The sequence below is a fragment of the Podarcis cretensis genome (assembly GCF_951804945.1).
Source record: "Podarcis cretensis genome assembly, chromosome: 6".
Lineage (NCBI taxonomy): Eukaryota > Metazoa > Chordata > Lepidosauria > Squamata > Lacertidae > Podarcis > Podarcis cretensis.
Window position 1 is genome coordinate 77,549,722 of NC_137175.1, and position 15,981 is coordinate 77,565,702.

Sequence of the window (15,981 nt, forward strand, 5' to 3'; positions counted from 1 at the left end):
AGAGACACAGGGAGTCAAAAGCTATTTTATCCTGTCTTTGTAGTTCATCTTTACTTGCATAAACAATAAAACACAAATCTGCAACAAATGCAGGGGCTACATGCCAGGAATAGGTGGGGCCAGAGGTAAAAATGGGTGGAGCAACAGATTCAGAAAGAGTCACATTCCAGCCTCACAAAAGTCTGAGGCTGGACATACACCCTCCTGCAAAATCTCTCCACCCTTCATCCTGGCAAGCAAAAGGCATTATCACACTTCAAGGACACATTCTAGCCAGGCAAAAGCAATTGAGAATGATGAGGAGTTTATGAGAGACACACTACAGATATATCTCACATGTACACAATGATCCCCAGTGATGCAACATATGAATCTGATAGACAAGACAGAGGATTAGGCTTCAAATTAATGTAAGACCTATATTTGAGCCTTAAATAAATCTAAGTTTTGTGAATCTTCATTGCAACCTTTTACCTGAAGAATGTAGCCAACATAAAAGGAAGAAAAGTGGCTGTAGCATGCTTGTCATTCCCCTGTAATTTTCACCTACATTTAGATTGCAATTTCCCAGACTTAATTATATCTGCCTCTAATTGTTCCAATTCTCAAATGGCAAGAAAGAGTTCCTAATTAAAAAAGAAAATATGTCATAAACTGACTTTGGAGCTTAAGTCTGCCTTCTCTAGGGAGAAGGCAAATTTTAAACCATGATCATACAATATCGTTTCAATTTCATCAGTGTTTCAGTATTTATCATCAGTCATAAAGTCAACTAAAATCAAACCATGGCGGACTAATAAAAAAATGGAAGGCAAACTTTTGCTGTACTAAACATCAGAAGGAGTGTGCAAAGGGAATTCCAATCGTAGATAGACCACATGCGTCCAGGTTCTATACAGTGTATAAACGTTGCATCAATGTAAATTGTATAAAACTATTTAGGCCTAATAAGTAGAAGGAAGTTTGTTTCCACTTAAAACAATGTGCTCACTTAAAAAAAGTGATCCTAGGTTTCGGTTGCAATCCAACACCCACAGCAGGGATGTACAGAGCTGTGGGGCCATCACAGCATCTGCAGCCAGGATGGAAGGGAGCAAGCAGACTGCTGTGCACAACCGAGAGCAACAAATAGGCCTGGATTGGGAACCAAAATATATAGGGTGGTTCATTCCCTCATCACTTTCACAACACCTCATTTTCTACAGGCTGCTGCCAGCATGGATCTTACAGGCAGTCTTCCCCCAACACACACACACATTGTGGAGAAGGGGGAAGTGAGCACAAAGTGACACTAGTGTTACTCCAGCAATAACCAGCTTACCTGGGAAAGCTGAACAGAGGGATACCTCTATTCATTTCAACTCTCTCCCCCAAGCCCAGCATAAGGAGGGAGGGCTTAGATTGCTCTGCCCATCATGAATTACATTTCACCTTGATTCTCATGATAGCGAACCAACAGCAAGTTGTAGCTGAATTTTCTTGTGAAGATGTTTGCACAGATTTCTGGCAATTGTTGCTTGATTATTTTTTTAAAAAGGAAAGTATGAGAACAAACTGAAACTCAGCAGACATATGCAGATAAGGCATACAAACTGCAGTGCCAAGAACTACTGTCCCACTCCACAAATTAGCTGAAAATATGAATTCACAAGGGAATTATTTCTGTACACACTACTGTACGCCTCAAAACCAGCAACAAAAACTGAAGCTTCAAAATTAATGAGAAGCTCCAATTTTATCTTCAAAGGAAGTGGAATCCTACATTTTATTTGCTATTAAAAACGTAGTAGCGGTGGTGGAGAAAGAATCAGGCACTTTTTACTGCATTAGACAAATAGATGCTGCTGAAAGAATAACTTAATATAGCCTTTAAACCTTCTTATTCCCCCAAATGCTAGCGAAATCACAGGCAACTGAAGATAGAAACTATTTCAAAGCTCATCCAAAGAATTCCTATTCTAACAAAGGAAACTAGTTCTCTCCCTGAATAATCAGGCATTTAAGAAAGTTTATGTCAGTAGATTTATGTCAGTTTCTTACTCAATATATTTAAAATCTGGTAAGTCCTCCCCCCATCCCCTGTACAGAAATCTAACCCATTATTATTGTAATGCTCCCCAGGTGGAATTAAGAGCAGGTAAAGGGAACACAAATCACACAATCCAATGAGTTGCTTCCAATAGCAACTAGCCACATTTCTCTTCTGCTGTTTTTCAGTGGAAATGCAAGATCAATACCAACATTAATTTTCTAGAAAGACCACCCTCGTTTTGCAATGCTTTGTGTCATCTTTACAAAACGTTTTAGGAAGCAAAGTGGCCTCAAACAGAGATTCTGAAAAAGGGATCTATAATTTCAAGCAGAGATTATACCAGCAAACCATGCTGAACCTCAGCTACCTGCATCAGCACCTTATTAAGAAAAAGTATGCACAGTATTGGCTGTCTAATTGTTAATGCTGCCACAGAGTTCTCATCCACACGTTTTATTTGTGGTATCTCATGTTATTATTATTTACTTATTAAATTTATATCCCGTTCTTCCTCTCAAAGGAGCCCAGGGCAGCAAACACATCCACAAGCAAAACAGACACAAAAAGGCATTGTAACATTCTCTTATCCAGTGGTTTCATGGTTGCCAGGAGCAGCATCCTTCGGCCATCAAATACCTGGGTAAATAATGGTCATAGCGGTAAACAGTATTTATTTAGACAGAAGGTGGTGATGATGGTATCAGTGAGGAAGCTTACAGGAATTTTATCACTGTAAAGGCAACTTCAATAAGCAACTCTGATAATCCAGAGCCTCAGAATTATTCTCCACATTATAGCCAACACAAATAAGAAACAACACTTTAGAACTTCTGTACAATTGGTAGAGGTAAATATCTTATGCTTTAAATTAAGCTTGGAAATAATTTGACTAGCAGAGTGAAGAGCAATGGAACAGTCGAGTGGGGCAAGGAAAAGGGGAGAGGAGATTTACAAGCAAGAATGTGCCTTACCAAACATGGTCAGCATTTACAGCTTCATCGTACAATAAAATATACAAACAAAATACTCCAACCAACAAGGCATGGAATGATGATACCGTCCTGAAAAGAAAAGAAAAAACACAACCCAATTAGGAATGAACTGGATTTAAAATTGGGGGAGCTGGGTGCAACAATTATATGCTTCTAGAAATTCTCAAAATATTTAAACCTCAGTCAGAAAAGCCTGACATTAATACAGATTGCAAAATAGTATCCAAGGAAAATAGTTTTGAGTTGAGAGTCACCTACATTAGAATGTTTCAAAGTGCTTATTATACGGCAATGCCATCCAAAAGCTGGGCAGATATGAGTTTCAAAGAACTCACCCATTGCAGGCCATTATCTAGTTTACTTCATAGTGAGAGAGGGAGACCTTAGCTACCAGGCTCCCTACAAACAAGAGTAGGATAAGACCAAAAAGGGGATTCCCTGTTATTATATACAGTGGTACCTTGGGTTAAGAACTTGATTCGTTCTGGAGATCTGTTCTTAATCTGAAACTGTTCTTAACCTGAAGCACCACTTTAGCTAATGGGGCCTCCCGCTGCTGCTGTCCCGCCGCTGCACGATTTCTGTTCTAGTCCTGAAGCAAAGTTCTTAACCCGAGGTAATATTTCTGGGTTAGCGGAGTCTGTAACCCGAAGCGTCTGTAACCTGAACCGCCTGTAACCCGAGGTGCCACTGTACTATTCATTTTCAAAAGGCCATTGCAGAAGCAGATTTAGGGCAGAGCTATAGTTCTACCATACTGGGCACCAAGTCTAGGGAGTACAACAGGGCGCCGCAACTATGACTGTAGAGAATTGAGCAGAATGGAAGACCAGAGGTGGGAGGCACAAATTTTTGGCCTCACAGGGTGCTGCTGAAATTTGAAAGATTGAAGTCCATCTCTGGCCATTGTCATTTGTGTCCCGAGGTTCAAAGTGCTTCATACACTCTGCAGATGACTGTGCCAGCTTAACACATCAGGTATATGAAACTTGAACTAATGTTGTTTAAGCTTCACTTAAGAATGACAGCACATACAGGAACTCCAACACCATGATGCATAACTCTAACACTAATACATAAACTATGTGTGATTTTTCATTCAGGCCATTGGTGGCACCAACAGCAGCTCTGTGACCACATCCCCAAAATTAAAGCAAAGGAGAAGCCTTGAAAATACAGAGGTCCAGCAAATCTTTGGAATGGAGCCATAGATTTCAGTGCATTGAACCGTCATCTATAAGAACCCTGCTCAGAGAGAGAAATTTACAGAAAGAAAATGAAACTTTTGTTGGTTCACCACACACCTGTTTGCTAGTGTTTTCAGAGATAAAACACTGAACAAACATTATCTTCCACTCACTTTAGGGCTTCAGTTAAGAAAAGCCTAACAGAAACTTTGCCTGTCATAATGCCACTCCTTGGTAAACAGTCTTCCAATATCCATTCATTTGGCACCACTCCAACAGAGAAAGATGCGCAGCACTAAGTATATTCTCTTAGAAATACGGAGTAGTATTTTTCCTTACACCACAGGTAGATCTCACATTCAACTGCAATACTTTCAATGTGAAAGATGCATTTAGAGCACTAACTATTTTATAAACAGCAAAGTAGTTCGTTTTCCACGTGCCAAATTTTAAAACGGAAATTCCTCGGAGCAGGGACCTGTCCTCTTGAACTCTGTAAAGTGACGTGCAAACTGATAAAGTTATATTTTTGTATGAGGTTAATGGTCTCTCCCACAAGAGTACTGCAAAATATCACTTAGGCAACAAAATGCAAAGGATATCTGCAGGGGGGCAGGAGGATCACAGACAAGATGTGCCTATCACAAATCAGTTGGTGTGTATATTTTCATAATTAAGAATAAAAGTATACTGCATCTCAGTGGTCAATTCATGGAAGGCAAGCAATCAGCAAACAGGATACCATCCAATATTTTCTTATAAGTCTCCTACTAAATTCCATAAAAAGTACTTCTTGTGCTCTTATCAGTTTATTTAGGACAAGACAACACTGCTTCAGGTTTGCCCATTTTTGTGCATTTAACAGTAAAAACCCAGCAGATTATGTTTTCTAGTACAGAGCTGAAGTAACAGAGAAAGCTTACATTAGTTTATATGCAACCTGACTGCTCTTAAAAGCACAGAAGCAGGTCCAGTAAATAAGATGGCACCCCTAAGTAACCACATATATTTTTCTACAACTCAGTAATATGCACACTATGTAAACAAAGTTAAAGACACTGTCAAAATGGCAACCAAGGTTCATTAATATTTTTAAATTCTAACTCAAGTCACTTTAATTTCACATTTATGTATTGGTACTTATTTATTATTTTAATTTATATCTCACTTTTCAACATATAACATCTAAAGCAGCTTTTGTGTAAAGAAAATAAGTCTTTTTATGGTACCAAAAAAATGGAACTAAGATCAATCGAATTTTGGAGATATGTTCTTTTGGCAAGTGTGCTAGGAAGCACAACTGAATTAATACAAGTTTTTGAAAATCTATTAATAGTTGTATCCCATTGTTTATAAACTTTACCTTGAATTCCATTCGATCTTCTTCTTTTGGTCAAGACTGCTAAAACCAGAAGTTACACGTGCAGAAATCCAAGAACTTAGCACATGGAAGAGAAGTTGAGATATAGCAAAACTGCTAACAGCAACACCCAAATTGAGTTTACTGAAGGCAGACATCATTCTTCAGCCTGTTAAGGGAGAAGAAAGGGGGGGGGGAGAGAAGAGTTCCTTAATTCAGGCATGGATTGTCAATGGAGTATAAGCAAAGCAACAATCATGTCAATTTAAATAACAACATGAAACACAGAAGCTACAACTCTCAACAGCCATGGGTAGAAGAGAAGCAAGCATGCATAAACCTGGAGGTGTCCAGCAGGGTGATTGGGCTCTACCTAAAGAAAAACACCTTTTGCTGCATACACCTTTGTCCCCTGCTCACAGTCCAGCTTTCTTGAATTGCAACTATAGTTTTAAAACCTTTCTAATACCAACACACACACTAAATAGATTGGCCCTGACCTCTCAAGTTATGCCAACTGGGCAAGGGATATGATTTTCACTACATCCTCTACACCAGGATAACTCAAAAGTAATAGTTATGACAGTGCAGTGTCATCATTGTGCCATCATAACTTCAAGTCAGCCAGCTACATGGTTGTAACTGTGACAGCATAAGGGAGGGAAAGGAAGGGAGTTGAAGAGGAGTGCCCAGGTAAGTAATAACTAGGGTTGCCATGTGTCCTCTTTTTCCCAGAACACACCTTCTTTTCCGGGGGTAAAATTTGAGACAAATTGCATTTATTTGCTTTGAATTGCTGCCATAGCGTCCTCTCTTTTGCTTTTCAAAATATGGCAACCCTAGTTGGAAACTTATCCTTCTCCAGGGCTAGGTCCAGTCTCCCCACAATACTGATGTGAATTAACAGCAGCAAAATACACACACAAAAAGAAGAATTCAAGGTAGTGATGGCCAAACTTGCTGTTTGGGGACTACAACTCCCATCATTCCTAGCTAACAGGACCAATGGTTAGGGATGATGGGAACTGTAGTCCCAAAACAGCTGGAGGGCCAAGTTTGGCCATCAATGATTGAAGGCAACAAACCCCAAAGCCACAGAAGACAAAATACTAGCTAAGTAGCCAATCACAAGACTTTCCCAGGAACATAAACTAGGAGAGAAGCAGAGCTCACAAACCAAGACCTACAGCCTACAGCCACATCACTCTGTCCCCATGTAGTTTGGACAAGGAAAATACAAATGGAGTTCCCCAAATGCCGTTGGTGATCACCTCACACTCGTAACTCATTTTTCCTTGTAGAATATGAAACAAGGCACACTGAGTAAAACGAAGAGAAGTGAGACACATCGTTCGACTCAGTGTTCGAAATTCCCCAAGTGCCAGGCACGTTTTACTACTGGCGCAGGTCCAATTGTGACCACGTGGCGATTACTGGACACCAGGTTGGCAACCATGGTTTAAAAAACCTCTGCCTTAGTCCATTGTTAATACCATTTTCAATTTCCACTGTGTGTTTTTCCTCCTCCTTGCATGCTAGGACAAGTGAATTGCTGTAAGAGCAAGCGATGTTGTTGAGATCATAGAATCATAGAACTGTAGTGTTGGAAGGGATCCCAAGGGTCAGCGAGTCCAACTCCCTGGTGAGTAGACATTCCGTTGTGGCGACCGTAACCTAGGTTTAAGGTGCCATTTGGTGTCTAACTTATATATCCGAGTTTCTAAGCTTATTTGTTCTAGAGGTACAGAGTGTTAACTACATTTCATACAGCTAAATGTTGTCCTGCATGAACCGAAAGTGCATCCTAGGATACACTCAACACTCTCGAGTGGTTGTAAATTACAGGGTAGGATCAATAGTGATGTGAAGGAACCTCCATTACTGATCTTATTGGTGAAGCTTAATAAACCTCCAGAAAAGCCCAAGGTTCCCTACAACACTTTGAAAATCCCTGGTGCAGATTAAAAGCATAAGAACCAGGCTTAGACCTATAAAAAACAGAGTCTATAACTTGGAAGAGTATCTATGCTTTATATTAAATATGTTTAACAGACATGATCTGTGCAGCCTACCAAAACAGTGTTGTATTAATTAGCCATAACCCCGAGAGACTAGATCACAACTCTGTAGACAATTTCTAATTTCAGCAGGAAATCAAATGAGGATCTTTGGGGGGCAATTTACAGACCTTATTAAGAAACAATTTCCAAAGAGTGTTGACAAATGAGATAATGTTTTTTCAAGGTGCATTGATTTAATCTGCTAGGCAAAGCAAACAAAATCTGGAACACACATGATTGTGTTTAGCTTGTGTTCAAAGTATATGATTCAAAACCATAAAACAAAGTTTGGAGCACATATCCTTATATGGGACGTATGCTTATCAATTCTGTGCTAAGAGCACCACTTTTTAGCTATCTCTGTTTTTACCATTTTGCCAATTCCCCATGCAAACCTGATGGCAAGATTGAACTGAAAATAATTCATAGATCTAGCATGAATTGTCACTGAGTGGATCCTGTCTACTTTTTAAAACTAAGGGCTGATTTAGTAACTATAAAGTCATGGTCTATCCAACTATAGGGACGCAGGTGGCGCTGTGGGTTAAAGCCTCAGCGCCTAGGGCTTGCCGATCGAAAGGTCGGTGGTTCGAATCCCTGCGGCGGGGTGCGCTCCCGCTGCTCGGTCCCAGCGCCTGCCAACCTAGCAGTTCGAAAGCACCTCCGGGTGCAAGTAGATAAATAGGGACCGCTTACCAGCGGGAAGGTAAACGGCGTTTCCGTGTGCGGCTCTGGCTTGCCAGAGCAGCGATGTCACGCTGGCCACGTGACCCGGAAGTGTCTCCGGACAGCGCTGGCCCCTGGCCTCTTAAGTGAGATGGGCGCACAACCCCAGAGTCTGTCAAGACTGGCCCGTACGGGCAGGGGTACCTTTACCTTTACCTTTATCCAACTATAATCAGTAGCAAAATTCTTAATGCCACCAATATTCTCCCTAAGCTAATGGCTTCCTGTTGATCCATAAAACCAGAAGCTGAAATATATGTGCAGAAGCAGCCTTCTGTACATTTTTTCTCTCCTGAATTGTTTCTCCCAAATGCAAAATGATGCTATACAGTTTATTTTGTTAGTGCCCTGTGCACCTTTACTGTGCACCAGTTCTGTTTGTTTGAACAAATGCTTATTTCTAATCCTATCGAGCAACACTACACCAATAACATTAGACATGTACCATTTTTTAACTATAGAATACAGTAATACCTTTAAATATTATTAACACTTAGAATCTCTAGTAAGCACAGATTTTTAACTAGCTACCAAAAGCAGCCATTTTTTTTTGTTCCAGAGTGCTTATGAATGAACTGTTACACTGTAACCCTATGCATAATTAGGCTGCAGCCCTATATATACTTACCTGAGTGCATGTCCTATTGAATTTACTGGGGCTTACATCTGAGTAGATATGTATAGGATTGCACTTAAGTTTCAAAAAGAGTCCAGTAGCGGTGGACAAATTTACTTCCAAATAAATATGAGTAGGATTAGGCTGTAAAAGTTACACAAAAATCAAAGGCAATGTTAAACCTATACCTAATATTCCAACTCCATATCATCATTCCAACTCCGTATCATCATATTTTGAGCTACTTTCATGCAACTCCATATCATCATACAATTATTTTGAGCTACTTTCATGCAACCCGAACAGCTAACAATTGGCCAAGCCTTGCTGATAAGTTATTACAAAACAGCCATCTAGCTGAACATTTGTGCATGCATTTCAACACCATAATGGAACTCAAGAAAGGGGTCTTGGCAACAAGGAACCACGTCACATATCTTCTAAGACTGAAACAGCTCAATAAAAGAGATACAAATCTGATTCTGGGCAGTACATTTTCACCAACTGGCGAGGCCTCAGAATTGTCATTAAGTATTAGGTGGGTAAAGGTTGTCACTCCTGACTTATGTACTGAAATAGTCCATGGCCATTCTCCTCTAAATGACTTCTGGACCTCTCAACATGCACTTCCTCTGGGGCAACAAAACACAAAGATAATAGGAAATTGTCAAACTCAGCCATTTCAAAATACCGTTTCAAGTTTGGCCACTGCTTTTCATAGATACAACATCTCTCATACACACCCTAATTCAATGATAATCAATAATCAGGTGTTTCCATCCCAAGGTCCTTGCATAGATTATATATACATAAACTGTTAAGTGTATACATAAACTGAGAATGAATCCTGGTAAGGCAGAACTATGCTATGAGTAGGTGGTAAACAACCTGTTTTAGACAGGGCTGCACTACCTGTGAAAGAGCAGGTTCATAGTCTGGGGATACTCCTAGAAACAGGATTGCCACTTGATGCCCAGACAGCATGAGTCACCAAAGTAACTTACCCTCTGATCATCTCCAGTTTCGTTTATTATCCTGTGATCTACATGGGGCTACTCTTGAAGACTGTTCAGAAGCTACAACTAGTACAGAATGTGACAGCCCAAGAGCCAAGTGGGGTGGCTTATTGTAACCATACAACAGTAGTTTTATGAGAGTAGCACTGGTTGCTACTGCTGCTGTGCCCAACTCAAGGTGTTGCTGTTGACATATCAAAACCCTGAACAAAATACTTGAAGGAACACCTGTCCCAGTATCAACCTGCCTAGGCCTAGAGATCTGTAGAAACGATACTTCCGGGGGCCCATCATAGTTGATATATCATGACTCCTTCTCTGTGGTGGCACCCCAGTGATGGAACTCCCTTCCCATCCAAAATGCTACTATACATTTTTTAATGGCAATTGAAGCTGTATCTCTTCACCAAAGTTTCTGGTGCGGTCAATCAGTGTTGCCCTTTAATGGGGGGGGGACTGCTTTCTACTATTTTTTGTGTAAATCGCCCTGAAATACTGCCTAGCCACTGCAATATAGAAATTTGTTGAAATAAAAAAAAATAACAAGTCTTACTCATGGACCTTAGAACTTGAATTCCAAATCTCCCTTAGAACGCAACTGGTTGGTCCAAAACTGCTAAGGCCCTCCGAGATACCACAGCTTTTAAGAAAAAGGCAACCAAATAAGCTATGACCAAACCAAAGACATCAATGCAAACTGATAACGGCATCAAGAGAAGCAATATCCTGTGGATAAAATTACAAGAGCGAAAAGTTCAAAGGACAAGAAAAAATTCCATGACACGCTGCCCAGTCAAATGGAAGTACCCTACCAAACAGGTTTCAAAGAAAATAGGAAACTACCCAAATATCATTTCTTTGCACCATCATCTCCTCTCCAAACATAATTATGCCTCATGCAAAGGCATTCATCCCAACAGCTCCAATCCAAAACTGTCCATATTCAAAAGACATTTTGCCTTATAATCACTGCATTCATTTTTGTTTACATTATCTCCTAGCACCTGCTTATCGCCAGCATTTCAGGTTCCCAAAGATGCCTTAATTATGGGGAACTCCATATGCACTGCGGATTAGAAGCAATATAATTCCTGAAGAAATTCACATATATTTTAAACCTTAAAGCAGCCTATGCGCACACTTACCTGAGAGTAAGCCCCAGTAGGAATTATTCCTAAGTACCCATATATAGACATAGATAGCTGTACTGGACTTTTACATAAGAAGAGCAAAGGAGAATGATATTAACAAAGAAACAGAAATAGAAGGGTCCCCCCCCCCGAATTGATTCAAACAAATATAAAACTAGTAAGAGATTAGCATCAAAAGACCCATGTGGAATTAGTATATAGAAAGCAGACAGGCAATACTCAATTATGGCAGCAGTGATAGAAAATATTTTCTCACTTGGAAAACTGAAACTTGAAGGCAGCACTTCAGTAACAGGCTTGACACAGGAAAGTAAATAGGCTACGATAGTACTAGTGTGGCTTGACTGACCAGACACTAAGTATTCTACAGCTCCACTAAATTATACCACATAATAGATAAGGATTTAAATACTGCCTTTGAGAACTATGGCATTCTCTCAAGGCAGTTCAAAATAACACTCATAAAACAGATTCAAAAATAAAATGCATAGTAATAAGCACATAAAAACCAGAAATCAAATGACAGCAAAGATTAAAATTACAAGCGCATTATGAATCAGTAAAAAGTTGGTGTAAACAACCAGATTATTAAAGGGTACAGTGGTACCTCGGGTAAAGAACTGAATTCGTTCCCGGTGGTCCATTCTTAACCTGAAACTGTTCTGAACCTGAGGTACCACTTTAGCTAATAGGGCCTCCCGCTGCTGCCGTGCCACCGCCGCGCGATTTCTGCTCTTATCCTGAAGCAAAGTTCTTAACCCAAGGTACTATTTCTGGGTTAACGGAGTCTGTAACCTGAAGCGTCTGTAACCCGAGGTACCACTGTACTTAAAAGCAGGTAACGAGGGAAACAGAAACAGTTCCTGTGAAGCCACAAGGCTTGACAACCTGACAAACCTTACGGGTAAATCCAAGAGCAGGGCCTCCACAGCCAATCTTAAAGGCTGCTGCAGATAGTCCTTTAAATAACCTGACCCCAAGCTGTTTAGGCTTTTAAAAAGGTAACATCTAGCATTCGAAATTGAGCTTGGAAGTGCATTAGGAGCCAGTGCAGCTGGTGCAGAATTGGTGTTGCAGGCTCTTATCACATGGCCTTCACACCTCTTGTCATACTCTCAAGGTATGCACCCAGCCCATCAAAAGAAGTGCAACCCAATACAACACCAGTGACACACACCTTCACCCAGATCACATTTCTCCACCCACATTACACCTGTCTTATCTGATCTAAATGCCAGCTTGTTTGCCCTCAGCCATCTCATGCTACCTCCAGACACTGTTCAAGACTTCCGCAGCTTCCCTGGGACAAGCAGGTGATGACACAGCAGCCTTTGGCACAAACTTGGGAAGCAGTAAATAGTAGTTTGAGCAACACCAGCAGCAAGTGGGAGGATGTGCCTTCTCTCATTTTTAACGTGTAGCGTAGTAGTCTTAGTGCTGGATGAAGACTAGTGAGGGCTGAGGTTCAAATCCCCATTCAGTGAGGAACAGGTGAATGACCTCGGGCCAACCATCAACTCTCAGCCCAAACTACTTTACACTGCAGGTACAAAATGTGAGTGGGGAGAACCATGAGCTCCTCAGAGGAAAGGCATGATATAAACAAGTTCAAACCTCTGGGTCAGTTCTGTCAATGGCTTCATTTAGACGCTGAAAAGCATGGGAAATAAGATGGAATCCTGAAGCACCCAAAAGGCCACAGGGTGGAGCAGGTGTCTCTCAGCCCTAATTTCTGGGCTTGCCACTCTAGAAACGGCTCCCAATTCCAGAAGGAAACCATAAACAATGGAATCCAAGGCTATTGAGCGATCCAGGAGAACAAACAGCATTGCATGCAAACCTGGTCCGTTCCTAGCATCATCCACCAGTGTGACGAGGCTGTTTATGTCCCCACATCAGGTCAGAAATCTGGCTGGAATGGATCCAAGTAATCAACATTATCCGCTACTACTTGGAGTGTCCAGGAAGCGGTCTCTCTCCCCCCCCCCCCCCCCCGATGTAAATAAATCCGTGCTGTACTTAAAAGCATTGAAGTCCAAAAGTGTAAGAAGTCTGGGTCGAATCTTTGGTGCATTGTTTCAAAGCGGACAGGCCACTTTCACAGCAGGGAAACAGCAGCACAGCCTAAGCCTCAATTTGAGGTTGGTACCTGGGCCCTCTCTCCTTGTTTACAGGGGTGCCAACTTTAATAAAATATGGGGGAGGGGCAAGTGGGCCCCACCACACACAATTGATCACATGACATGGCACCCACCCATCATTTGAATGGCAATGTCCATCGCCTTTTTTGAGGGGGGCAGCCCCCTCAAATATTTTATTGGGGCTGCAGAAGGGACCTTGTCCCCTAAGCGCTGGCTCCTCTGCGTCAGTTATCTTTGTCCTTATTCAACCAGATTCCTGGTCCTGCCCTTTTCTCGTTTCTTCTCCAGCAGCGCCCCATTTTCAGTCCCCAGAAGAGAGGGATGAAACCAAAGTCAGGCATGGTGCTGGGAATAGGAAAGAAAAGAGGGGCCTGAAGAAGAGGGATCTCCTTGCAGACTCCCCGCTCCCCCACCCACCCCGAGACTCCCTCACCTTTTCACCCGCGCGCCCCCGATCCAGCAATTGCAGGTTCTCCTCCTTCCCTTAGCCACGCAACGCATTGGGGAGCGGGGCGGTGTGTATATGTGTGTGTGTGTGTGTGTCGTGCGCGGAAAGGAAAGGTTGGTACCGCATTTCACCTCCCTCTCCGGCGGCGCTGCGCGACTGGCGCGCATCCTCACCTGCGCCCCGAAGGCTCCCCTCTGCCTTTAATAAGCCCGATAGCACTCGCCCTGAAGCGCGCGCCGCGCACCAGTGTTTGCAGCCGCGCCGAGAGAAAGGCGGCATCCCCGGACACGCCGCGCAAGGGGCCTACGCGCCCGACACACGACCCGGTGCCCAGACTCGTCTTCTCCCGTTTCTCGATGGGAAAAGCAGCCCCCCCCCCCCGTGCTGCTCACCTGAAGTCTCACCGCGGCCGGGCGGGCGGCCCTGCCATCCCTCCTGGCGGGTCCCTGCGGCGGGGGAAAAGCCCCTCACACGCCCACGCGGCGCGGCTTCTCCGGCGGAAACGGCCTCCGCTGCTGCTGCTGCTGCTGCTGCTGCTGCTACTGCGGCAGCCGCGACAGGCGCCCACTGCGGGATCGCGTTACGCCGGCCTCAGCCTTAAAGGGGCCGCCGAACCGCCGCCGCCGCCGCCTCGACGTTCCCAGTTGCCGCAGGGCGGGAAGGGGGAAGCCGGCCAGCCAGCCGCTCTCACCGCCGCCTCCTGGCCGCCCGCGGCAAGAAGCAAGAAGCAAGCCTACCTCGCCGGCCGGCCGGCTCCAAAAGGCAAGCAGGCAGGCGGCAGAGGCGGCCACCTGCCTCCCACCGAAGGGCACTTGCTTGCGGGTTGTTGATGTGGGAAGCGCCCCGCCCTTTGGAGACGGGGCAGGAGGCGGGAGTTGGAGACGGACTCAGAAAAATCCACACACACCCCCTACGCCGCCCCCCAAATATTTCATCTTATGGATTGACCGGGAGGGCCTGGAGATTTCTCACAGGTATTATGAAGAAGGCGACCCTTTTGCTTCCCTCTCCCCATACTGTCGAGGATGCGTGCGCCCCAACCCCAAATTTTACTGCTTGTTTCCCACCCTTTCAAAAAATCTTATCGCCCCTGTTGTTTGAGATTCAGCTGGGATTCATAGGCGGGGTTTTATGCCCATTTGGCAAAGCCAATTTGTCACCACATTTTAGGTTCCCATATTTCCTCCACAAGGCCGTGTGCATCAGGGGTGGCTAACGTAGTACCCTTCAGATTTTGCTGGACTACAACTCCCATCACCCCTGACCATCTGGAGCTGATGGGAGCTGTATTCCAGCACTGGCGGAAGAGCATCACATCACCCACCCCTGAGGTATATGGTATTTCCTTCACCCACCTGCCATTTTATCTTCATAACAATCTTGCGAGGTAGTTTAGGCTGAGAACACTCAGCCTCACCAGTCCTAGTCTGATATTATTATTATTAATTCTAATAAATAATTTTTAATTAATGTTTGTACCCTGCCCATCTGACTGGTTTGACTCAGCCACTCAGCGGCTTCCAACATATAATAAAACATTACACATTAAAAGGCTTCCCCATACAGAGCTGCCTTCAAATGTCATCTAAAGGTTATATACAGTATTGGCCTGAATATAAGCCTCACTTTTTTTCCAAATTCCGACTGTGAAAAGTTAAAGTGCGGCTTAAATTCGCAATCTTACAAAAATTGGCTTTTATGATATCGCTGCTGAAACAAGACATTCGGTAAAATGGACAGGGATGGTGGTAGTTGTAGTCAAACAACATCTGGAAGGCCACAAGTTCCCATACCTAAACTAAAGTCACTTCCACACCACACATTTAAAGCATACTTATTCCATTTTTAAGAGTCATGGCTTCCCTACCATCACCAAGAATCCTGGGAATTATAGATTGTTAAGGGAACTACTAAGTTGTTCAGAGACCCTGAAACTATATTTCCCAGGATGCTTTAGTGAGGAGGGGAGCCATGAATAAGACTGGTTTTATGTATGGTGTGGATTTGGCCAAAAGAACTGGTTGCCAACTGGTAGGTTGGAAGCCTTTCCTGCAGTACATCTCATACAAATATATGGTCAAAATTAATTGGATCCAGCATCAGGGGCACATTTAGAAATCTGAGAAACTGTCATAGGTACCACCAATAAATGGCTGGGGGGGGGGGAGGTTGCCTAGTCACAAAATGGCTGCCAAGGAGACCTGGCTTGTCACAAATGACTTCCCAAGAAACTAAGTGCAAGACAAAATTAT

The 15,981-nt window shown here is 43.1% G+C and overlaps 2 protein-coding genes and 1 long non-coding RNA gene across 17 annotated transcripts in view; 2 read left to right on the forward strand and 1 right to left on the reverse strand.

The window, feature by feature from the left end:
• LOC307218871 (uncharacterized protein) overlaps window positions 1-5,585 on the forward strand; it is a 24,931-nt gene extending 19,346 nt beyond the window's left edge. For all 15 annotated transcript variants that reach the window (XR_013840042.1, XR_013840043.1, XR_013840044.1 and 12 more), the window contains one exon: window positions 4,128-5,585. Coding sequence is in view for 1 of the 15 variants with exons in the window: in XM_079981818.1 (XP_079837944.1) it covers window positions 4,128-4,235 (108 nt within the window). In the remaining 14 variants the exon portion in view is untranslated. The remainder of the gene's footprint in view (window positions 1-4,127) is intronic.
• LOC307218829 (TLC domain-containing protein 4-B-like) overlaps window positions 1-14,260 on the reverse strand; it is a 26,309-nt gene extending 12,049 nt beyond the window's left edge. The window contains exons 1-3 of the mRNA XM_079981738.1: window positions 14,122-14,260; window positions 5,575-5,740; window positions 3,004-3,093 (exon numbers count right to left, since the gene is read on the reverse strand). Coding sequence (XP_079837864.1) covers window positions 3,004-3,093; window positions 5,575-5,732 — 248 coding nt within the window. The 5' untranslated portion in view covers window positions 5,733-5,740; window positions 14,122-14,260. The remainder of the gene's footprint in view (window positions 1-3,003; window positions 3,094-5,574; window positions 5,741-14,121) is intronic.
• The window catches only part of LOC307219021, a 198,083-nt gene that overhangs the window by 130,107 nt on the left and 51,995 nt on the right, over window positions 1-15,981 (forward strand). The gene's annotated exons all lie outside the window — the stretch shown is intronic.